We start from the raw sequence: 23,612 nt of genomic DNA on the forward strand, positions 1-23,612 counted from the left end.
TTCCACCCGTGCCGAGTTCCATTCGCGTGGACCGGGGGTTCCGGGGTCCGCGCGGCCGCGGCAGGAGCAGGAGGAACCCCCCCCCCCGGCCTTCTCTTTGGTACATCCCGACCTACGGCGTCCCTAGAGGGCCCGAAAGGCCCCGACGGCGGCCGTTCGCCTTCCTCGTGTCCGCATGACTGACAGCTGCGCGGCGGGCGGACCGCGCGCAGGTACCGAGTCCGCGCGCGGGGGATGAGGCCAGGGTCCCGCCCCCCGCAGCCCCCCAGCCGGGTCCGGGAGCCGAGTTGAGCTGAACCCGCGCGGAGTTGGAGCCGCGAGCCTAGCCGCAGCAACAAGTGGCGGGGCCGGGGGCGCGGCGACCCGCGCGGCGGGGGTGGGGTGGGGTGGGACACGGGGGGCAGAGAGGAGCCGGCCGGTGGCCGGCGGGGACCTGCCGCGGCGGGCGGACACGTACGGGCTTTTCCGCCGCCCCTCCCCGCCTGGAGCCGCTGCCCGCGCGCGCGCCCGGGGGTCTCTGTGGCAGAGTTTGGCGGTCCCATCCTCAGCCGTGGCCTGGCCCGCTCGTCCGCACCGTGTCGGTCCCGGCCCGGCAGTAGCCTGTAGCCCCGACGGCGGGAGGGCGCGGCGGGCTCAGCGGCAGCTCCTCTCCCCCCAGCGCTGCAGCGATCCGCTTCGGCCCGCGTCCCCCCTCGCTTCCTCCCGAAGAAGGGTCTGGGGGTGGGGTGCGGAATGGGTCTGCACCCAACTTGGGCCAGGCAGTGCTGGGTAGCCTCTGATCCGGGGACGTCGGGCCTCTGAGGACTCGGGAGAGGGGGGAGGCTGGAGAAGGGTGGGTGGTCCCGGAGGGCGTCGTGGAAGAGGTGCCTTTTGAGCTGAACTCGAAGAGCACGATTTCACGGGGGTGAGCCTGAGTGTGTGTAAGGGAGTGGACTGATCCTGGCAAAGGGAACCCTTGGACGGAGGCCTGGAGGCTATACCTGCCCGACAGCTCATGGCCACAGGTTTGTGCTAGGGCCAGAGGTGAAGCTAGGGGTGAAGGGGCAGGAGCCACAGAGGATTTAGAGGAAGGTCTAGCTGCGTCTCTGGAAATGGGGTGGGCGACTGAGCTCCTTGATCTTGGTGTGGGAGATGGGGAAGAGCAGTGTACGGTGAGAGGCAGGGAAGGCTCCCTGGAGGAGGTAAACTTTTGGGCTGTGGGGGATGGATGTGTTACAGAGTGGCACCTGTGACGTAGGTATGTGTGTGTGGGGGGAGGGGCTTGTCAGGGTCCCTGGCCTGGGGCCTCTGGATCTCCGGTAGGGGTGAGTAGGGCCTGTGCTGAGTCCCGGGCGTCAGTTAATGTCCTCTCACGGGTGGATGATGGATTCCGGTCTTCGTTGAGGGACAGGCAGACGCGGGGTCCCCTGAGGCCTGGGTGGGGCTGGCCAGAGCTGCTGCCTGCATGGAGTCTGTGCCCCCACCTTTGCCTGGGTCCTGGATAGTCTGCCCAGTGCATTTGTCATCCCGCACGCGGCCACGTGCGGAGCCACGAGTGAGGCCACTTCCCTTCCCAGCTGCCCCCCCCCCCCCCCCCCCCCCGCTACTGGACGCACATCCTGTCCCTGGACAGAGGGGCAGGATTGGGGACCTTGAGTCACAGTGGCCTGGGGGCAGACCCAGGCTCAGCTGCAGAGGCTGCTGTCAACTGCGGAGGTGAGGGACACAGGGGAGGGGATCCAGGCTTCAACTGGTGGGACCTTGGGGAGCTGGTGGGGGTGGAAGGCTTCCTGGAGGAGGAGCCCAGGGTCTGCCCCACCCATGCTCCTACCCGGATCAGTTGTTTACTCTGAAAGAGTGAGGGGAATGAGCCTCCCGCCCTGATCCTGGCTGGAGCCAAGTTGACATTCCTGGAATTCTGAGAGCTGTGTGTAGTTTTGGGGGCGGTGGTGGCCTCTCTTCCCGGGCTCCTCCCTCCAGCTCTCTGACTTCCGAGGAGAGGAGAGGCCACGGGGAGCATCATGGCTGCCCCACCTTAGCCTGTGTGCCCTCAACATAGGTGTTCACGGAGGCCCCTTCGGGCGTTTGATCCTGTCGTCTGTCTCTACTCTGCCTTGGCTCAGCCCTGACCAGGGGACACTGGGGAGCCTCAGAGGTCAGCCCTGCCCCCTGTCCCCTGCCTCTGTCGTGGGTGACCATGTTCCTCTGTGTGTGTGTGTGCCATGGGCCAGGCTCTCTTCAGAGAGGGCAGGAGGGAGCCATGGGGGCCTAGGGCACTGGTGGGAGGTGGGGGGACTTCGCTTCTCCTCTCGGTGTGCAGTGTCAGCACAGATGTGGCCCAGGCCTCCGGCCAGAGAGAGTGCCAATTTCTTGAGAATGGGGCATCCTATCCCCAGTGGTAGGAGGCATAGGGAGGGAGGAAGGGAGGGCTGTGCTCACATGTGGTTGGGAACCCGTGAGCCACATTTCCTGCTAGAAGAGGGTCACTGCAGGGCACGCAGGGGACAAGGAGAGATCAGCGGCTGAAGTTTTTGCTGCTGAGAGGCTCTGGCCCGGAGCATTGCCCTGTCAACAGGCCAGCCACAGGGCCAGCTTGGCCTGGGAGTCAGCTGGTCCTGAAATCAGTTTCTCCATCTGTAAATTGGGTGGAACCAGAAGCTGCCCAGCTGGAGGGTCAAAATCCTGACCTTGCAGGCCTGGCCCCTGGCCCCTCTTGTTTGGGTGGATGTGTGCTCATACAGGGGTGCGCAGGGCGGGGTGGGGTCCGTGAACATACATGCTCCGATGCCTCCCCAGGGCCAGGCGGGTCGCTTGCCTGCTGTACCCACACTAGCCCTTGGCCCTGGGGTCGCAGGGGTCGTGAGTGGTGCCATTTGCAGGTGTGCTTGAGGCTGGATTGGCCTTAAGCTGACGACCCCGCCTCTGGACGAGCCTGTCTGCCAGCTGGGCTGCCTGGGCCCGACTGGGGCTCCCTGAGGGTACTGCTCTGTCTGGGTCTTGGTGGCTGGGAGCAGGGGTGGGCACACACTTGGTTACCAGAGGCAGGAGGCCCCCAGCGCCTGTGGGAGGTGGAAAGGTGCCCCCCGCCCTGGGTCCGAATTGTGTCCCCTCCACCACCACCTCCAGCAGACCTGAGGGTCAGGGGTAGGGGGAGAGGAGCAGAGGTGTGGGGGGAAGACCTGAGGTTGGGGTTGGCCTTGCTGGGCCCAGGAGAGCCTGGAGGCCCCTTGGTGGCCTCTTCACAGGGACCCCTCCCCCGGAGCGGGTGTCTCCGAGCCCTGGAGGCGGCTGCAGTTGGGGGGTGGGGGGGGTGGCCTTGCCTGGGCTCCGTGTGGGGAGGGTGTGCAGGGTGGGGGCCCGGGTGGGCGTCGGGCCTGCCGGGCTGGGTCAGCAGCTGGAAGGCTGCCAGCACAGGACTGTTTGTGTTGGCCTCCGGGCTCCTCCAAGCTGCCTCCGAGCCTGCTCGGCCGGGGGGCCCCGGGTAGGCCTCGGCTCTGCTCTCCCCGCCGATCTGCCTCTGCTGGGGCTCTGCTGCCCGGCCAGGCCCCTGCTGCCTCTCAGCTTCTGGGGCCCAGGGTGGGCCACGCCACTGGCCACCCTCCCCCCCCCACCCCCCCCCGGCCCCACCATCTCTGTTTCGGCTTTCGGGCTCGTTCCTCTTTGAGTGGGACTTTGGTCTGGCCAGGTAGGTGCCCATGGCCTTCTCATGGCTTAGGTTCCCTTGGGGTCCCTCACTTGCCCTGCAGAGTCGAGAAGGCCCAGCCCAGGATCACCGGTGTGTTTGTCTTGGGGCTCTCCCTCCGCCCTGTCCCTGCTGCGGGTTCCGCTCAGGGGGATGTGGGCGTGCAGACCCTGCATGCAAAGGAAGCCCAGAGCAGGGAATGGGGAGGGAGGCTTCCTGGAGGAGGAGGCTGGGCCTGCAGAGAGACGGAGACAGCTCCGGTCCTGGTCCTGTTCAACCCCTGTGCCCTGCCCCAACCACAGGGTTCTGTCTAGGCTGCCCTAGGTGGGAGCGGGGGGCTCTGGACTCATGGAGGACACTGTGGGGGCCAGAAGGGCTAGAGGTCATTCATGGAGGGTCCCGGGCTGCCTTGGGGGCGAGGGCTGGGAGTGTGGCTGCGCAGTGGTCTCATCCAGCCTCAGCTTTGTGTTGGCCGTGGGACTTCCTCACGTAGGGGCCCCAGGAGGGTTGGGGGGCCTCCTGCCCAGGAGGCCCTTCTGTACCCCCCACCCCCACCCCTCCCGGTTCCCAGGTCTTGGGGTGGGGGCATGGTAGGGTATGATACATGCGTTTTAGCTTCTAGAATGTTGCTGTGGGCTTTGGGCCCCACAGCCCCTGGGTGGGGGGGGGGGCTCATCAAGGAAAGTGGATGAGGTGTGCCCCCACCCCCCATTGCCCTTGCTGCATCACCGGGCCTGAAACCCCTCCGTGGAGGCTTCGTTCCTGGGCACGGGGACGGCTGAGGGGCTGGGAATTGGTCTGCTCGTCGGCCCCAGGCACAGGTCTGGTGGACTGGCGGCCAGTGGGTGGCCCACGGAGGATGGGCGTGAGGGAGTGGATGGCCGCCATGGTGCCGTCCGCCCTTGGGCTGCCGAGAGGACCACCTGCCCCACCCCCAGGCTGCAAGGAGCACCTGGTCTGAGGAGGGAGAATTGGGGGGGGCCTGGCTGGGATGCCCTCAGAACCGCCCCTCCCCACCCCATGTGACCTTGGAGTCCCCTTCTCAAAACCCTGGCTGGTGGGGGAGGACAGGACCCTCCTGTGAGTGCTGATGGCAGATGAGCGGGCCTGGTGAGTCACCCCCAGCTGGCTCTGTGGGGAGAGAGTGAGGCTGGTGGCTCAGGGAAGGAACGGGCGGGGTGCAGAGCGTCTCGGGGGAAGCGGACCCCGAAGGCTGACCTCAAGGGGGTGGGACAGCACGGCATGGCCCGTGTTGTGCTTGAGTTCCTGCTTCTGAACACGTGTGTTCTCTGCACGCGTGGCCCCCGCACGTGCTGTGTGTGTGTGCAAGCCTGCGTCTCAGGACGAGCGACCCAAGGTCGGGAGCAAAGCCCTATTTGACACCCACCCCCGGCTGGTCCCCTGAGTCTGGCAGTGCTCCCCGCCCCCTAGCTGCTCTTGCCTGCCCCTGCAGGGACCTGGTCCTGAGTGGAGGGTTGCTCTTAACCCCCCAGGAGCCTGTCCCGTTTCGGGGAGCCCCCACGGAGGGCGCGGTGTGGCCTCCATCGTGCCCACCTTTCTTTCCACAGGGCTCCCGCCCGCCTTGGCTGTATTGACCGCAGGCCGACCTGCCGGCTCACTTTCAGGAGAATCAAGCACCACCCGGCTTCTTCTCTGTGGCAAGCCCAGGTATGTCACAGCCTGGCTGAGCAGTAGGGGTGCGGACCTGGGCTGCCTCGTGGTTTCACCCACTCCTGGCCCGGGGGCCTTGGCCAGCAGGATGCTCTCCGGGTCCTTAGAGTCTGAGCCAGCCAGATGCTGTCTCCTGAATGTGTCTCATTGGGGCCCCGCCTGCTGGAGGAAGGGGACTCCTATTGGGGAGAGGCTGGACTTCGGGGACAGGGTCCCCCCAACCTGGCTTCAGCCCTGATGCATGCGTGTCCTCATTCCAACTGGCCCCAAGACCCTTGGCTGAGTTTTCCAGTGTCGTTTCAGACGGACTCTCGTCACCTGGGGGGGAGTGGGTGTAGGGTTTTGTAGATGGGATGTTGTGGGGGATGTTGGGACGGTGACAGCTGAGTGAGATAGTGAGATAGAGCTGGGTGCTGGGGGCCAGTGGGGGAACCCAGGCTGTCCCCCGTCTGCCCTCCGCCCTGCCCCGCTCCAGCGTGATGGGGGGGTGGTAGAGAGGGGAGCCCAGGGCTCCATGGGGAGTCCCAATCCCCCCCCCCCCCCAGCTGTGGCCAAGGCCACTTCTGCATCCTTGGAAGCCTGGCCCAGGGAGCCAGGCTGAAGGAAGGCTCCGGCCCTCAGGCCCTGTCCCCACACATCTCTGGCCCCAGCCTCCTTGGGGACAAAGCTGACAGGCTGGCAGCAGATTTATTTCGGCCCCTGGAGGTCTGGCTGTGCTTCCCTGAGTTGTCTGGCCGTGGCGTGCAGGGGTGATGCATGGGTGGGGGGAGGTGGTATCTGTGTGGGGCATGTAGGGTGAGGTGGAGTCACGGCCGGGTCATCCCTTGGCCCACCTGCGCCCACAAGTGCACTCTGAACACCCAGTCTCACACGTGGGCCTCCCTGAGTGCCCACCCTCGGCCTGGGCTGTGGAGCTGGCTGACTTGGGCCAAGGGGGCACGGGGGTCTCCAGGCTCATCGGCTGCCACTTGTTCCCTGGTTTCTGTAGGGCCTGGGGCCCTCCACCACCTGCTTCTCCACTGGGACCCTGGCACGTCACTGCTGTGTCCCTTTCGTGGGGCCCAGACGTGCCAAAGAACTCTGGGAAAAGAAAAGGGTAGAGGGGCCATGGGAAACCCTGGGTGGGCCAGCAGCGTGAGACAGGCAGAGACTCTGGGACTGTCCTGTCCCCACTCCCTGCCAGCGCCAGCTCTGCTCTGGGGGCAGAGCTGCGGTTCTCGGAAGAGTCGTCAGGGGGCAGCAGAGGGTTCATGCTTGGGGGCCTCAGGGCCCAGCAGGGCTGCCAGAGGGCACTCGGCCTGCAGCCCTCTAGACAGTCCTGCTCTGGCTGCTGCACAGCCCCCCAGACCCGCTGTCTCCCGAACCACTCAGTCTCTGATTTGTTACCTTGTCAGTGTCATTCCCCACCCCTCTCCCCTGCACCCTTGCTCCTACTTTCCCCTTCCCTTCTCTCCTGACTCCTCCTCCTTCCCCTGTCTCTCCCACCCCCTCCTCTCTCTCCCCTCTGCTACTTGACTCTCAGGGACCTTGAGCCAGCCCTTCCCTCTTTGGACTTCAGAGTCTGGGACCGTCCCGTTGGGGGGGACACTGCCAGTGGACCTTGACTGCAGCCCTGAGCCCAAGGTGTAGGACACACATCCCCCAGGCCCAGAGCCTTGAGAGGAGGGGGCTCAGCTCTCCTTTGGCCTCTGGGGTGCAGGCCCAGGGTCAGATAGGGAGGAGGCATTGGGCTTACATGCTGATGCGTACCCCCCCCCCAAACACCAGGGGGCCCCAGAGACCATGCTGCCCCCACCAGTGGGGTGAGCCGTGAGGGCACAGCTGGGGGGGACAACGGTCCCCATCTGCCATTGGGGGTGTGTGTATGCACCTGTAGACAGTTCCTGGTACGCGTGTCTGTACACGAGCACGTGGCACATCCAGAGTGACAGGCTAGTGTGCACACCAGCAGTGCAGGGGGCACTAGTGCACGTTCCAGCGTGTATGTAAGTCACCCAGGGAATCTGTGAGCTTGGCTCGGGCCCACGTCTGCGTGCGAGTGTGGATGTGTCCGGGAGGTGCAGGGTCTGACTTCCAGGCCAGGCTGGTGCACGATGAGCTGTGAGGCCCCTTCAAAAATGACCAGTAATGCCAAGACAGTGGCGCCAGGGCATCAAAGCAGTGAGGGGCTCTATGTGGCTGCGTGTGACCTACGGCAGGGAAGCCGAGGGCCAGGGCAGGGGGTCTGCCCTCAGCCGCCCTGCCAGCACACCCTGGCTGAGTTGAAGGAGCGAAGGGCCGCGGGAGTGGGGATCGGCGCCTGTTTTCAGTGCCCGGTGATCACCCACACCCTCTTGTGTGTTCCGCCCCTCTCTGTAAGTCTGAAAGCCTCCCCACGGGTCTTGCCGAGTAACCTGCCCTCCTGGGCACCCTCCCCACTTGCCCTCCCTCGTCCCAGCCCCTCTGAGGGGCTCGTCCTTTAAGCTGCAGTCCTGCCTCCTGCCCCAGCAAGATTCCCTCCCTCCCCCCCTCCTTCCCCCCCACCCCCGCCCAGGTTGGGTACCCCAGACTGATTCCGGGGCCCACAGACGCCTCTCCCCATCCGGGCTGTGAGCCGCCCGGGTTTTGGGGTCCCCGCGCGGCCGTCACCAGCCCGGGATGGAGGTGAGGGATGCTGCTTGGAGAAAGCTCACCCCAGGGCGTGCTCGGGGCTACATTGTAAGGCACTCTCTCGCTGTGGGAATCAAAGTCGAAGCCGCCCCAGGTCACCACCAGAAAGCAACTGGGCCATCCCTTCATTTGCATAGCGCTGTGGTATCTCGAGCGCGGTCGGGGGTCTCCAGGCCCGGCGTGGGGTGGGGGGGGGGGGAGGGGAGGAGCAGAGCGGTCGCGGCGGAAGGCTGGGGGCCTCGTTCCCGGGGCCGAGCTCTCCCTGGGCCGTGGCCTTCGGCCCCCTCCAAGGCTGCCCCTGCCCTACGAGAGCATCTTCCTCCCGAGCCCGGGGACCCGGAGAGCCAGGGGCGCCGGCGCGGGCGGAGCGGCCGGGGCCGGGGGCGGGGCGGGGTCGTCGCCTCGGGAATGCGATTGGCGGGCGCCCGCGGAGCGGTAGGATTGGTGGGGCGGGGCGGCCTGCAGGGGGGCGGAGGGGAGCGAGGGGAGGGGTCCGCGGGGCGGGGCGGCGAGGGGGGGGGAGGGGGGCGCGGGCCTGGCGGGCCGGCGGGGAGGGGAGGGGTCCTCGGGGGCGGGGCCGGCGCGGATTGGCGGGGCGCGGGGCGCGGGGCGCGGGGCGCGGGGCGGGGGCCGGGGCTGCGGCGCGCGGACCGGGCAGGTGTCCCGGGCCGCCGCCGGGGCGGAGAGGAGCTGCGCGCCCGGCTGCCGGGCGGGGGGCCGGGGCGGGGGGCGCGGGGCGCTGAGCCCGGCGGCGGCCCTGGCGCCATGCGCCGCTCGAGCACGGACGAGTCCACCTACCGGCGCAGCCCGTCGCCGGAGGGCAAGGAGCCGGGCTTCGCGCGCGGCGGCCCCTTCCGGCGCTACAGCAGCCTGTGCGGGCACGGCGGGGACGGCGGCCCCTTCTTCGGCCTGCACGCCAACCCCGGCCCCAGGGCGGCCCCGGCGCGCTGCGCGTCGCCCAAGGGCAGCAAGTACGTGTTCTTCTACCTGGACCTCTCCTTCGTCTTCCTCCTAGAGCTGAAGCGTTGCAGCATGGCGCGCGGCTGCCTCCAGGGCGTCAAGTTCCTCATGTTCGCCTTCAACCTGCTCTTCTGGGTGAGTGGCGGCGGGCCCGGGGCGCCCGGGGCTGCGGCGCCGGCCCGGCCCGCCTCTCAGCACGGTCCAGAGTCGCTGCTCCGGCAGGGATGGGGGGCGAGGCTCCAGGACGCAGACGGGCGGGGCGGGGTGGTGGCGGTGGCGGTGGCGTGCCCGGGGTCGCTGCTCCAGCGGGGGGCCCGGTGGACCGGCCCTTGGGGCGCGCTTCCGGTACCGCGGGGCTGTGGCCGAGGCTCTGCCCGCGTCCTCTCCCCCTCTTTCTGGGGCCGGACGTGTCCCGCACCTGCGCCCGCCTGCGCCCGCCTGCGCCGGGGTTCCCGTGCTGGTCGTGGCCGGCGGTGCGCTGGAGCACCGGCGCTCCCCCTCCCTCCCCTCCCCTTCTCTCCCTCCGCGCCGCCAGCCGGCGTCCTTTCTTCGACCCCCCCTCGCCCTCCCAGTGGAGTAACCCACCAGGCCTAAGGACTGTGGTCGCCGAGGGGCTGTTGGGGGCCGGGTGGTCCCCCCCCCCCCCCCCAAGTCTCTGCAGGTGCTGTGGGAAGGGAGAGGGGGTGTGTGCGCATGGGTGAGTTCCCTGGCTGGGGCTGACACTGAACCGGATGCTGGGCCACCCACCGTGAGTGCTGGGGAGGCGTCTGGCCTCCCTGCTGGCTCTTCCTCCTGCACCGTGTGCATGTGTGTGGGCTGGTGCCCAGAACTTTTGCTGAACGGGTTGGGTTTGCTCAGACGGGCTGTGTGGGCCCAGGGTCAGAGGCGATGGTGCCACAGGGTGGCCCCTTCCTCCTCCAGAGGAGAGTAGGCATGACGACGGAGTTGACAAAATTGCCACCCGGCCCCAGCCCCATGATGGTTGGGAGCATGGTGGGTTCTGGCTGTGACAGGTGTCCCACCCGACCAGGCTGGGGTCCCCTGGCTGGGCTACCCGAGGCTTGGTGGAGGGAGGATGCCAAGGTCACTCTCTGCTCCATGGTGAATTCTTGAGCCAGCCCTCCTTCCCACAGCTGGGAGGAAGGGGGTGTGGCGTTAGCTGCAGCCTGGACCCCACGAGGCGAGGCGGCTGTCCTGCAGACGCTCATCTGCACGCAGTCCCATTAAGGCCAAATGCCCAGAATCCCGGGTCCGTCCTTCTTCACCTCCCTTCCATCCTGGGCTGTAGTTTTCTCTTCCCAGCTTGTGGAGGGGGGCCATCGGGGGTCGCTGGGAGGCAGGGGCAGCCAGCCCGGGCTGCCTTCGGGGTGAGACCCAAGGCTCCGGGCCCAGATGCCCGCTTCGAGGCGGCCGTCCCAAGGGCCTGCTCTCGCTCCACAAGGGGATCCTGGGAGGGATGAGGCCCAGGTCTGGGGTGAAGTACCCCTGAGGCCAGCAGCCAGGAAGGGGGTGTTGGCGGCGGGAGCTCGGGCCCAGGCGTGTGGAGGGGCGAACATCTTGGTGCGGGATGTTGACCAGCTGCAGCGGGCACCCGTGTGGAGTGGCTGGCAGGGTCGGCACGTCCAGGGCAACCTCATGGGAGATACCGCAGGTGACCAGATCTGACCGTGGTGACAGTGTAGCTGGTGGACTGACTGCAGGGAGCGGCGGTGGGGGGTGGGGTGGGGGACAGAGGTGGTCTGGTCCCGGGAGATTGGCAAGACTGGGCTTTACCCCTGGTCTGCCATCCTCAGTGGTCTGAGAGCTGCCCACCCTGACGGGTCCCCAGGCAGAGCTGCGTCTGCCTTGTGAACCCTAAAGGAGGGACCGTACTGGCTGCAGGACAGACGTGCTTCGCCAGTCCCTGCCATGGATCACATCCTCGACCTGGAAACGAGTAAATCAGAAACCCCTTTGGGGCCCCCTCCTGGGCTGGAAAATCCAACTCCCTTTTGTTATACAATTATAGCTCCCTGCCCAGCAAACTGGGCCCCTGCTGCTGGCATGTGCCCCTCCCCTTGCCAGCGTGGTGCCCAGACAGGGTCTGAGACCAGTGGGTCAGGAAGGGCATCCGGGCCTGCCCACAGTGCACAGGAAGCACCCAAGGTGAGGCGTGGTGAGAAGTCAGGAGTCTGGGTCCCTGTGAAGGTGCCACGTAAGTGCAGGTGGCCAGAGGCTACAGCACCGCTTCCCCGGGACCCCAGCCCCTTGGCTACCTGGGGGTGCTGGCCCCTCAGCCCATTTCCCACGGTCACTGGGAGACCAGGGGACGGACCACACCGGCACCCACTGGAGCTCACTGTAAGATCAGGGCCCAGGTAGTGGGAGGGGCGTCCCCGGGGCAGGACCTCAAGATGCTCACCTGTGCCAGTCCTGACCTCACCCTGCAGAGCCCCGCCGGGCCACCGTGGACGCCCTGGCTAGTGGGGAGGTCATCAGCTGCAGCGTGGGGGTGGGATGGGGGCCTTGTGTCTGGTGGGGGGTGGGGGGGTGGTGCTCTGAGGATGGGGAAGGCGCTGGCTTGGGAGACGCTTGACCTAAGCGTTTTACTTAAGACTTAAGACCCTTTTTTACTTAAGACTCTTGTTCATGTGCCGGGTTTGACGGTGCTCCTTCGGGTCTGGGCGGGCAGGACTGAGGCCTCCAGCCCTGGGTCCTTGCAGGGCAGGAAAGAGTCACCGCTTGTCTGTCCTGGTCCTGTGTAGCCTGCCTGGGTCATTGGGTTGTCTCAAGGAAGGAAACAGTCCTGCTTATTGTCACCAGTGCCTGGAGCTGGGGTGCCCTGGGACGGGGGAGCTGGGAAGGCACAGGTGACACTCGCAGGGGAGGAACAGAGGTGCTGGGGGTGGCGGCTCCCGTCCTGCCTCCCCGCGGCAGATGAGGCCTTCCTAGGGCACAGGGAGCTCTTCTGAGATGTGCACAGAGTCCCTAAAATGGGGCCAGGGAGCAGGTGGGGTGTGCAGCCCCTACGTGGCCCCTGGGCAGTTCGGGCCTCCACCATGACAGAGGTAGAGGTGGAGGCCGCAGGGGGTGGGCGAGAGGAAAGCGGTTCTTGCCTCTTCCCTGCCTGGGTCAGAGTGCTCAGGGCTACCCCCAGGGGGCAGTCCCTGTGGCCCAGGTGGTCCTGGGGGTGGACCTGGGTGGAGGCAGGGCTGAGCTCAGCAAGGTAAGGTTGCTTCTGTGTCCCCCCACAGCCAGGGCCCGCGCCCGGGCCTCAGCCTTGTGGCCTAACTCCTCCCCAGTTTGGATCAGCCGAGCTGAGGGCCCCTGCTCTCCACACCTCCCCTACTTCTGAGCTGCTCCCTGCTCTCCTCTCCCTGCACTTGTGCCCAGGGCCCCTCTGCGTGGCTGGGGTGGGGGTCGGAGCCCTGCCTGCTGTCTCCTGCTGCCCAGGATGCACTTTGTCCACTGGCACCACGTGTGGGCCCCTGAGTTTTCCTCTTTGATGAGCCGCGGGTGACGTCCAAGTGGGTGGCGCGGTCTGCTGTCACTGGCCTTTGGGCAAGGCCCCTAAGACTGCTGGAGGAGGGGACCCATGGTGGCAAGGGCTCTGCAGAGCTGGGGGCCATGACCTTCCCCCAGTCCTCCCTACAGCTGGGGGAACAGGCATGCCGCGGGGACCTGCTTGAGGTCACAGTCCTCAGACCCTGTGCCGACTCTTGGCTCCGGCCTCCTGGTGGTGCTGGGGGCATCCTCGTATCCTGGCTTCTGTTTCTTTCTGCGACAGGGCTGGGCAGGGGTGTCCCGCTGCCTGCGGGCTGCAAGTAGGGGTAGGTGGGCAGTCTTGTGATGGGCGGAGGGAGGGCAGGTAGATTCTGGGATGGGAGCAGGTGCTGGGGGTGGGGGTGCTTGACTGCCCTGGTCAAGTCAAGGGTCAGGACGCTCCCATCCTTCAGGCCAGATGCTGGCTGATGGGGCAGACGGGGACCCTGGGGCCCGGCAGGTGCCAGTTCTCTGGGCCCAGCCCCCTAGACCAAGCCCTTGCCCCCACAGTGGGGACAGTAGGCACGCGCTCTAAGCGGCAGCAATCCGTTTCTGAACAGAGGCCCTGATGCCGGAGGCCCCGTGTGCCTGTTGGGGAGCTGGCAGCTCCCCTGATAGCTTTGGGGGAGCTATGGGGGCCCTGCCTGCCCCGCCGGGGGGTCCAGGCAGCTGCAGCTCTGTGCTGGGTGCTTGTTGGGCCCGTCCACCCAAGTGACCCGGACGGGCTCTGTGAGTGTCCCTGGAGTCCAGCTGCTGGGAGGGAGGGCCAGGGCCAGAACCTTCTACGTGTAAGGCAGGGGTGGAGTGGGCTCTGTCTGGGGCAGAGATACGGCCTCAGCCATTAAGGGCTGGGGCGGGTCTTGGAGGTCAGGAGGCCCATGCAGCAGCCAGGGGGGCTGTGTCCCTGTTGCACCGGCCATCTGCAGCCCTGGTCCCGTCTTTCTACCTGCGGTGGGGCGCCTCCCACCCCCGCAGCCCCGTCCCCGCTGCCCCAGGTACCTGGCAATGGCCTCTCCCTCCCCTCCCCGCCCCGCAAGCAGTGTTGCTGTGGTTCTTTTTTTTTTTTTTTAATTGAATTTTATTAATATATTTTTAAAGTTTTATTTAATTATTTTTGAGAGAGAAACAGAGACAGCGTGAGCAGGGGAGGGGCAGAGAGAAAGAATCCCCAGCAGGTTCCGTGCTGTCAGCACAGAGCCGGACTCAGGGCCTGAACCCGTGAAACCCTGAGGTCATGACCTGAGCCAAAACCAAGAGTCGGACGCCTAACTGCCTGGGCCACCCAGGTGCCCCTTAATTTGTTTTCTAAAGATTCTTTTTAAACAATTTATCTATTTTGAGAGAGAGTGAGAGAGAGAGAGAGAGAGAGAGAGAGAGAGAGAGAGAATCCCAAGCAGGATCCACACTGTCAGCACAGAGCCCGACCTGGGGCTTGAACTCAACAGTGAGATCGTGACCTGAGCCAAAATCGAGAGTCAGGACGCTTAACCGGCGGAGCCATCCAGGCGCCCCCTAAATTTATTTTTAACTAATCTCTACACCCCACGTGGGGCTCGAAGCCACAACCCCGAGGTCAAGAGTCCCACGCTCCACCGACCGAGCCCGCTGGGCGCCCCCCCACCCCCCCGCCCCGGCCGCTGTGGTTCTTACCTGGCCCCTGGAGACCCTTTTGAGGTCCAGTGAGCAACTCCTCACCTTGGACCTCGCCGAAGCCTCCGGCCAGGGCTGTTCTGCTCCCCGGCCCAACCCCTCCTCTTTGGACAGTGGCTTCAGGGGTCCCCGGGCGGTGGGGCTGTCCCCTGATGGGCCGGGGCGGGGGGGGGCTGCCGCGGCTGGGGGTGAGCCAACGGGGCTGGTGATGGCGCCGGGAGCTTGCCGGCGGTTAAGAAAATTAACTGCAGGCAATTGTGGAGATTTTAAGCGAGCGGCCTGCTGAGTTTTCACCCCGATAACAATCTCCAGCCAAGGCAGGGAGCGCGTCTGTGAGCCCGGAAGGTACCCCAGGCCACGTCACCCAGTGTCCCTGACCCCCGGCCTTGGGCAGCTGCAGACCTGGTCTCCGGCACGGCGGACAAAGTTGCCATTCCTGAACTTCGTGCAGACGGGGTCCCCTCCTGGCGGCTCTTGGCCCCCCCAAGGCCATGCCGGCTGCCAGGCGAGGGGCTTCCAGGCACAGCGTGGCCCCTGTGGGCGCCCAGCCCTCCGCTGTGTTCCGAGGACGCGGCCAGCTGTCCTGCCATCTGCTGGCCGGAGGGGCAGTGGCAGAGGGCCTCCTGACACCTGCCCCTTCATGGGCCTGGAGGGGGCGGCATCGCTGACCATGCGGTCCCTGTGCCCCAGCCCTGGGCCAACCTGAAAAATGCAGACGAGGGAGGGGACCGCAGGACGGGGAGCGTAAGCCAGGGACCGGGCTGGGGCCGGTGACAGGTGAGGACACGAGGCAAGGCATGTGCTCAGGGTGCACGGGAGGCAGTCGGGGAGGCCACGGCTGACCGTGGGGCTGGGCTCCTGCTTCAGGTCTCGTGGGCTCTGCTCCCGGGACCCAGCTGGGCTGGGGAGGAGGGTCCAGCCAGTGCCCCGGGCAGTGAGCGCGGCTGGACATCTGCAGGGTCGCGGTGGGGTCCTGGCCTCCCGGCGACCGCAGCCCCACTTACCCCGTGTTTGATGTTCTGCGTCCGAGTCTAACAGGGGCTTGTTTCTTCCTGTACTCGGAGGCTGTAATTTTCCTGCCAAAATGTTTTAAAAGCTGCGTATGCAGAAACATTTTCAAAATTACAGATAATTTTATTAACTACGTGTATGCGTTCTGTTAGTGTGTGCGTCTGAGTTTTTGGTGACTGGTCTGCGTGAACACGGAGGGCCTTGGAGCTTATGGGGTTGACAGGTCGTAGGGCAGCACGTCTGTGAGATGAGCCTGTGTGGCAGTGACGGTGAGGGTATCTGTGTGTGTGACAGTGACGGCGAGGGCGTCTGTGACGGCGTGATGTGTGACACGGTGACGGTGAGGGGTGACTGCGACAGTGATGTGTGACAGTGACGGTGAGGGTGTCTGTGTGTGTGACAGTGACGGCAAGGGTGTCTGTGACAGCGTGATGTGTGACACAGTGACGGCGAGGGCGTCTGTGACAGCGTGATGTGTGACACGGTGACGGTGAGGGGTGACTGTGACAGTGATGTGTGACAGTGACGGTGAGGGTGTCTGTGTGTGTGACAGTGACGGCGAGGGCGTCTGTGACAGTGTGGTGTAACATGGGGACAGCGTGGGCTGTGCGTGTCACCATGTGGGTCTCCCCTGCCATCTCAGGGTGGACAGGTGGGGACGTTTTGTGGTGTTGTTTAAGGAAATCTGTTTCCAGCAGGGCTGGGGGTGGGGACTCCGGGGACCCAGACCGCCCCTCCCTCACAGACGCCTGCCTGCGATGTCCTCCCCACGCCCTTCCACGTGTCCCCATGGGGCGAGGGCGCTCAGATGGGCTCATTTTCCTGCTGACGGAGCCGTCCGCCGATGTCCTTGAAGGCAGACAGTCGGGCTGTGAAGCACAGGGAACGGTTCTGTCCTCTGCCCGGGCACCTGCCCACCGTCCTGGGGGCTCAGCTCAGAGACGTGACTCCCCCAAAGTGGGGGACAAGCTGGTGTGAGGCCTGGAGATGGCAGCCGTCACTGTGTCCCCCTCCAGGGGGAGGTGGCCCGCCCTCACGCCCTCCCTGACCCAGGCCCCTCCCCAGTCACCTTACTCGGTGGCCCCAGCTTCAACCCTCCCCTGGGGCTTTGGGGATCCCAGAGGCCATGGGGACGAGGTGTTGGCTGTCCCAACAGGCACGGGGCCGGGGCGGGGGGGGGGGGGGGAGGGCTTGGCTCCGCTTCTCACCTGTAGGTGGGGCGGGAGGCGGGCCAGGGCCTGTCTGGCTGCTTCTGTGCCCCGTGGCGCCGAGTGGTGCCCGTCGCAGGCAGGCGTGGGGTGCCCAGAGGCGCTGGGTGTCCCCTCTGCGGCCCCGCCTGAGGCCAGCACCATGGCTGGGGGCCTGCCTGCATCCCACGTGGAAGTCACGCCCATCCTGCAGGTGTGGGCGCACGTGCGTCCCCATAGAGCCAGCGGACCCTGTCCTGCTCTGGAGCTGCGCCCCGCCACCCCCGCCCCCCCAGGCAGCTGGGTCCTCACATGGGGCACACATCCAGGCCTAGGGAGCCCCTCCTCTGGGCGGGTCCCCCGGCTGCCCTCCCACCTCTGAGCCTCCCCTGACCCCCTGGCCTCTGGCACCTGGTCACGGCCCCGGGTTTGGTTACGGCACAGAGGTGGCCTCCCAGGTGCAAACCCTGGCCACAGGCAGAGGTCACCGTCCATGGTGGGCAGGTCAGCCCCTGCACCAGGGTCCCCCGAACCTGGTAGGTACCCGGCAGCACAGCCCCCACCCCCCGCCCCCAGCGCACCTTGCCTGAGCTGCAGACCCCCACCCTTACTCTGGGAGGGGCTCAAACAAGCAGGATGACCGCAGACCAGAAGCAGGAGCCCCAGCTTCCTGGATGCTGTCCCGAGCCAGCAGCATTCAGAGCAGGTGTCGTTTACAATTTCTAGACAGAAGTTCTGGCTTCTGTCGAAGGTGCCAAGAGGGGCGGGGAGGGGGTGGTGCAGAGCCCCACGTGTTCACCCTGTGCTGACTGGTTCCCCCCCCCGCCCTGATGGTGGTGGCCATTTCAGCTGGGGGGCTGTCCTGCCCCACTCGGCCGGGGTGAGGCCCAGAGGGATCCCCCCCATAATCACAGTCTCCCACCAGCTTGGCTTAGTGCATGGTGTGCGCAGTCCCCAGGGAGTCGTGGAGACCCTGGGGCAGGCTGACCTGCTGGTGGGGGAAGGGGCGAGCCAGCGGACTTGGGGTTAGGCCTCTTGGGCAGGGGTCTCAGAGCCCGTGGGGTCTGCTGAGTCACGGGGTCCCGGTGAGGCTCGGGGAGGCACTGTGTGCGGGTAGTCCCGGCTCCCCCTGGCTCTGCCTCTGACCGACAGGGCAGGTGGCTCATTTCCCAGCCTCAGTTTACTTGTCTGGGAAATGGGGTGGAATCTGGCCATCTGGGCTCAGGAAGCTTGTGCGGGGTGTACAGGGCTTGTGGTAGCCCTGGGTGGATGCCGTATACCCTGGGGTCTGCGACCCAGCCTGTCCTGGGCATTTAGGGTGATTTTAGAGGGACGTCATGCCCAGGAGTGTGCTGGGGGCTGAGGCCGTGTGGGCCCGGCCAGATGGTGAGGAGGCTGGCCTTTCCCAGAGCCTGGGAAAGCCTTGGGTCCCCAAGCGGTCTCATTCAAGCCCAGGTTTTGGGGTCTAGGTGCTGGTCAGTGTTAGTGGGGCTAACCGCCTCCAGCCCGCACCCTGGAACACATTCTCCCGTCCTGTTCTGAGACCACCCAGGGCCCTAGCCCCAGCGTCTGAGGGGTGGGGGCCGGAGCCCGGGGCCCCCTAGCCAGCCCTGGCCCACCTTGCTCCCCTGTCACCATGGCGAAGCCGAGCGCCCTCTCCCGACTCTTCACTCTGCCTTCTCCTCCTTCCTGTCGTTTTGTTTTTGTAATAAGAGCAATGATGACATTCAGTAAAAGCTCCAGTGGTTGAGAGGGGCGGCCAGGGTCAGGATCGGGCTCCCTGCTGCACTCTGGTGCTGGCCTCCACGTGGGGGCCCGAGGGGTGCTTTGGCGCGCACACTTAGAAGGGACAGCTGGGGACACCAGAGGGGCCCGTGGGGAGGTGGTTTTAGGACCAGGGGAGCGTGGGGTCCGGCAGGGTCTGCAGGGATGGTCTCCCTGACCATCCAGGTCCAGAGAGGCTGTGGGGGCAGAGGGGGGTGCCTCCTGGAGGGGTGGTGTTCGGGGGAGCCCTGGGGGCCCCCTGCCCAGACTGCCTCACCAGGGGCATTGGGACAGAGTATCCCCAGCGCCGCAGGTGGGGGACCTTGGGGTCCCTATCACTGATGCCGTGGGTTGGGGGTGTGTTGAGGGGGGAACGGCTGGGTGCTGGGAGGACACCGGGAGGGGTGGCTGGTCCTGGGAGGTCAGCAGGGTGGGCGAGGGTGTGCAGGGCCCCTCGGGTGTCGCTCTGGGTGGTGTGGGGCACACAGACGTCGGCCTCACCGCCCTCTCCCCTGTCCCGGCGGTGCCAGCTGGGGGGCTGCGGCATCCTCGGGGTTGGCATCTGGCTGGCTGCCACGCAGGGGAACTTTGCTACCCTGTCCTCCTCCTTCCCGTCCCTGTCGGCTGCCAACCTGCTCATCGTGACCGGCACCTTCGTCATGGCCATCGGCTTCGTGGGCTGCATCGGGGCCATCAAGGAGAACAAGTGCCTGCTGCTCACCGTGAGTGCCCCTGACACCGTGGCCCGTGGCAGCCCCTTGACAAGACAGACGCACGCGGGTGCAGCCTGTACGGGGCCTGTTTCCTCTGAGAACACCCTTCCTGGGACTCCCTGCCCCCGCACCCTCAGCTGAGAGGCTCGCAGTCCCCACCTCTGCCTCGGAGGCCCATTTACAGGCAGGCTGCGTCTCCCCTCCGTCGTCGGGAACATTAATCACAGATAACGGAGGCGGAGAAGGATCCCCGGGCCGGGCTCCTCGCCTATTAATATGTCTGGCCGAGGCCTCGGGCAGCTCCAAGTCCTAAATCACGCGCTCATCGATCTTGTCTGAGGAGCCCTCGCCCAGGCTGGGGCCTCAGAGGGCGCAGCTCCCCCAGGTGTTCAGTGTGTCCAGATGCTCCCATCAAGGCTTGGGGCCCCTCTGGTCCCTTGGAGCAGCAGGTGGGGGTGTGGCTGGGTCCCCAGCTGCCCTGGGGCAGGAAGCCGTGGTGTGTGTGGGGCCCTGACCTCGGCCTTCCCCACAGGGTGACTTGGGAGTTCAGGGCCCGGGGCCTTCTGGGGGCAGGGTGGGCCCGGAGTACTGAGCCCACACCGAGGGGAGGCCAGATCGGGGACCCCAGGAGAGGACAGGGCCTGCTCCGCATGGTCCCACCTCCTGGCCCCGTCCCTGTCTGCAGGAAAGGCAGGGCGGACAAAGGATGCCTCTGCTGCTCGGCTGGCCTGGGGCCTCTGTGGCCAAGGTCAGGGCTGTGCCTCAGGGGGTGCTTGAGTGGGGGACTGCCACCCAGTGGGCAAGCTTTGTGCAGTCAGGTGGGGCCGCTTCTTGAGAAGCGTGACCCTGGGCTCAGGGCCATTGCATCCGGACACCCCCTCCCCAGGGCCCCCCCTAGGCATCGCCCCACCCACCCGCCCACCACAGGGACACAGGCACGTGGCACAGGTGCCTGCTTGCAGGTGTGAGGTTGTGCTCCCGAGCAAGACCAAAGCCCCCCCCCCCCCCCCCCCCCCCCCCCCCCGGCCTCCCCAGCCGGAGGGGAGGGTTCCGAGGCGGGTGTGGCAGCATCAGGGGACGTGCTGGTCTCCGGGGGCTGACACCCGGCTGGGGCTCCCCCCAGCACTGGGGTATCTGAGGCTCGCAGCCCCACCCTCGGAAGGCTCCAAGGGCCGGGGCACAGCCAGGGGCCGAGGGGGCCAAGTCGCTGGGGCCTGTCTCCCCCGCAGTTCTTTGTGCTGCTGCTGCTGGTGTTCCTGCTGGAGGCCACCATCACCATCCTCTTCTTCGCCTACACTGACAAGGTCGGCCACCTCCTCCCTCCCTCTGTCCTCACCACCCAGCAAGGGCCATGGCACCGTGGGTGACGGGTACAGGCGGGGCTGACGATGGCAGTCACAAGCCCTGTGCCCGGCGTGGACGCTCTGTATGGACAGGCAGCGGTCCCAGGCATCCCACCCACTGGGGACTCAGCTTTAAGCACAGCTGCCAGAGGCCAGGCCTGGAGGGGACTCCAGGACTCCCTGGAGGCTCCGGGAGTGGGTGGCAGGGGAGCTGTGCTGAGCTCCTACTGTCCTCAGCGCCATGCTTGTTGGGTGGGAAAATCTCCTGCCTCCATTTACTTGCTTAATCATTTATTTACGTTACTGAGGGCTCTTTTGCGTGTTTCACACTCCAGGTTATACTCTAGGCCTTACTTTGCTCACATGTGGGCTTCTCTGCCCCTCGGGAGCTCGCCTCTGGCTCCTGTGTCCCTCTGGCGGCCTCCCCTCAGTGCACTTGCTGGTGGGCACTTCCTTCCTTCCTGGCGTCTCCTGCCCCGGGCCCGGGCCCAGCCGTTTCTCCCCGGCTCCTCCCCTGGAGGATGGTCCTGGGAGCCACGTTCTGGGGCTGGCGTGCTCCTTGTCACTCTGGGCCTCTCGGCCGACAGTCGGAGCCACGTGTACAAACAACCCGTGTGTACAGACAGCTCTCGGGTTTCTGCACCTGTCTGTCGGTATCCGGACCTTGAGTGGACACCGGTTCATGCTGGCGTGTCTCACTCTGGTCCAGACCACAGAGTTCACCCCAGGGGGCAGGGGCAAAGTCCCCGGCACAGGGACGGGGGCTTCTGGCAGGAGAGGACTCCAAGGAGGGGAGGGGGCACAGGGCACCTGCAGGGTCTGGATGAGGGAGGCGGGGCTGGCCGTGGGGGTGGCCCTGCTGACCCTGCTGCACCTGCAGATCGACAGGTACGCCCAGCGAGACCTTAAGAAGGGTCTGCACCTGTATGGCACCCCAGGAAACGTGGGCCTCACTAATGCCTGGAGCATCATCCAGACCGATGTGAGTCTGGGGAGTGGGGTGGGGTGGGCCAGGTCGGGTGAGGGGGACAGGGACCACCTGCCTCCCCAGCCCTCCTAGCGCCTGCCCCTTTGCAGTTCCGCTGCTGTGGGGTCTCCAACTACACCGACTGGTTCGAGGTCTATAATGCCACCCGTGTGCCCGACTCCTGCTGCCTGGAGTTCAGTGACAGCTGTGGACTCCACGCACCTGGCACCTGGTGGAAGGCGGTGAGTGCCTGCATCGCCCCTCCCTCCTGTCCTGGCCCCAGGACCTGGGGGTGGAGGGCTGACCTCGAAGCCCCTGTGACACCCTACCCTCTCTTCCTCCAGCCGTGTTACGAGACCGTAAAGATGTGGCTCCAGGAGAACCTCCTGGCTGTGGGTATCTTCGGGCTGTGCACGGCACTGGTACAGGTATACTGGGTGCCCAGACCCACCCCGGCCTCCAACCTAGCACCCCAGCTCGTCAGCACCCGGGTTCAGGCTCCCTGAGCCCACACGGCTGATGGGGGATGCTCAGGGACCAGTCCCTGGGGAGGTGACCTTTGACACCTCAGGCACAGGCAGGCGGCCTTGTTCTGCGGTCCTAGGCCTGCCCGGTGGCTGTGGTGGGTGGGAGTCATGGGACTGCCCAGTGCAGAGTGAGGCTGGTCTTCCCGGCCCCCAGGAAGTCCTGAGTGAAATGGACGTGAAAAAGCCACCAGCGGAACCCACGGGAGCCAAGCTGAGGGAGAGGCAGGTCCCGGGGCCGAGCCCCAGGAAGCCCTGTCTGCCTGTGGTGGGCGGGCCCTGCGATGGCTCGCGGATGTGGCCGGGATGGGCCTGACTGCCAGGGCTGGGGGGCACCCCCAGAGAAGTGGGGTGCAGGCCATCCGGGAAGCTGGGGGGTAGGTCCGTGCTTGTGGCTTCCTGGCGCCCTGCCCAGAGCCCCCCTTCGTGTCCCGCAGATCCTGGGTCTGACCTTCGCCATGACCATGTACTGCCAGGTGGTGAAGGCTGATACCTACTGTGCATAGGCTCCGCTCCTGCCACCCCCGCCCCCCACCTCGCTGCCGAAGGATGTAGCCCACCTGCCTCTCCCTGCTGCAGGACTCAGCACCATCCTGGGCACAGGGAAGGGGACCCTCGGCTAGCCCCGTGAGCACCGTGCTGCAGCAGGGCAGCAGGCGCGGGGCTGGGGGTGGGAGGGGCTTCTGGCGCTTCTCGGATCCGTGTGTCCTGCAGAGCAGTGTTTTCCCCCAGGGCTGGGGCCATTTGCAGGTGGGGGGGGGGGGGGGGGGCTGAAGGGCCGCCCGCTGGTCCTGGTGCTCGTGGCGGACAGCCCCGCCAACCACATTCCACAGCGGAGCCAGGGCGGGCTCTGGGATGTCTTAATAAAGCGCGTGGACAGCAGCCGCCCCCCTGTGTCTGTTGCCGCCGTGACCCCTGGAGGGAGTGCTGTGCCCAGACAGACCCTGTGCGGCCGTGGCCCCCCACCATGTGCCCCGAGTGAAGTTCCCGGACGTGTGCGGGTGCAGCCACCAAACTCCACGAGATAGATGCACAAAGTGGCACAGTGGCGCCTCGGAACGGCCCTGTGCCTCCCTGGCCCACTCTCGGCTCTTCCAGTCCTGTCCCCTGCCGCGGGGAGGCCCCTCCATCTAGCCCCAGGGCCTTGCCTGCCCCCCAGGGGTCTGATGCTGTGAACTTTGCCCCTTAACTGTTTTCTGTACGGGGGCCACCAGGAGCCGGGCAGGGATCCCCGGGCCCAGTCAGAGGGGCAGCGGGTCTCCTGGAGGAGCCCCTGAATCTGTTTCCAGCCCCCACTCCTGCTGGCTCCAGGGTGCTGCCCTCTGCCTGCTCCTCCCAGGGACGCCCCCGAGTGTCACTGTTCTTGTGTGGTGGACACACTGCTGACGCGCAGCCAAACGCTGACCACGGCCACAGACACAACCCAGACTGCCGAGTCCTCCCTCCCCCCCCCCCGTCTCCCAACCTGTCCTCACTCCATGGAAACCACCAGGACCACCAGTGAACCTACCACCAGAACCAACACGAGCCCGTGATCTCTGGGCACATGGTTAACCCACCGGCAGCAAACTCCCGGAGTGCCAACAGAAACAGCCCACGTCCAGCAGGGCGGTCCCCATCTGACCCCGTGTTCCCAGGAGCCCTCGGGCTGTTCCCCGAGCTCGCCCCCGCCCCCCGTCCAAGTATGTGACCAGACACACCCGTCCCACCGCCAGGTTGCTCCTACGGACAGACCCGCGTGCACGCTCCTCGCTGGACCGACGGAGGAGGCTTGTCCCTCGCTCGCAGCCCACGTGAGCCCTCAGGCTCCAGCCCGCACCCCGCTTCCCCCGGGGCCCGCAAACTGCCTGGGCAGCCATGCTCCCCAGGGTCCCCACCCTCCGGCCAAACCCCACCTGCTGCCTGTACTTGGTCTCCAGATTCACTTTTCTCACTGTGGGCACCCCAGGGGTCTGACCTCAGGGCCCCTCTCCCGGCTCCCACCCCCCCC

General features: G+C 66.2%; 1 protein-coding gene across 6 annotated transcripts; it reads left to right on the forward strand.

The window, feature by feature from the left end:
* Positions 1 to 88: 88 nt before the first annotated feature.
* On the forward strand, positions 89 to 22,504 carry TSPAN4 (tetraspanin 4). Of its 6 annotated transcripts, XM_078433867.2 has the most exons (10): positions 1,612 to 1,695; positions 2,039 to 2,134; positions 5,230 to 5,329; positions 8,997 to 9,076; positions 18,606 to 18,797; positions 20,018 to 20,092; positions 21,012 to 21,113; positions 21,209 to 21,340; positions 21,443 to 21,526; positions 22,060 to 22,504. In XM_078433867.2, exons 4-10 carry the CDS (start codon positions 9,014 to 9,016, stop codon positions 22,126 to 22,128), a joined length of 717 nt encoding a protein of 238 aa, XP_078289993.1. In that variant the 5' UTR covers positions 1,612 to 1,695; positions 2,039 to 2,134; positions 5,230 to 5,329; positions 8,997 to 9,013; the 3' UTR covers positions 22,129 to 22,504. The 6 variants fall into 6 exon arrangements, with proteins under 6 accessions (XP_078289995.1, XP_078289996.1, XP_078289994.1 ...); XM_078433869.2 differs by lacking the exons at positions 1,612 to 1,695; positions 2,039 to 2,134 and adding an exon at positions 89 to 212; XM_078433870.2 differs by lacking the exons at positions 1,612 to 1,695; positions 2,039 to 2,134 and adding an exon at positions 898 to 1,004.
* The last annotated feature ends 1,108 nt before the right edge of the window (positions 22,505 to 23,612 follow it).

This window comes from Panthera onca, chromosome D1 (assembly GCF_046562875.1).
Source record: "Panthera onca isolate mPanOnc1 chromosome D1, mPanOnc1 haplotype 2, whole genome shotgun sequence".
NCBI classification, from domain to species: domain Eukaryota; kingdom Metazoa; phylum Chordata; class Mammalia; order Carnivora; family Felidae; genus Panthera; species Panthera onca.

Coding starts and splice junctions, on each gene's coding strand:
- TSPAN4 (XM_078433865.2), top strand. CDS start 8,747: ATGCGCCGCTCGAGCACGGACGAGTCCACCTACCGGCGCAGCCCGTCG. Junction 21,114..21,208: donor GGAGCATCATCCAGACCGAT/GTGAGTCTGGGG, acceptor GCCCCTTTGCAG/TTCCGCTGCTGTGGGGTCTC. Junction 21,527..22,059: donor TGTGCACGGCACTGGTACAG/GTATACTGGGTG, acceptor CGTGTCCCGCAG/ATCCTGGGTCTGACCTTCGC.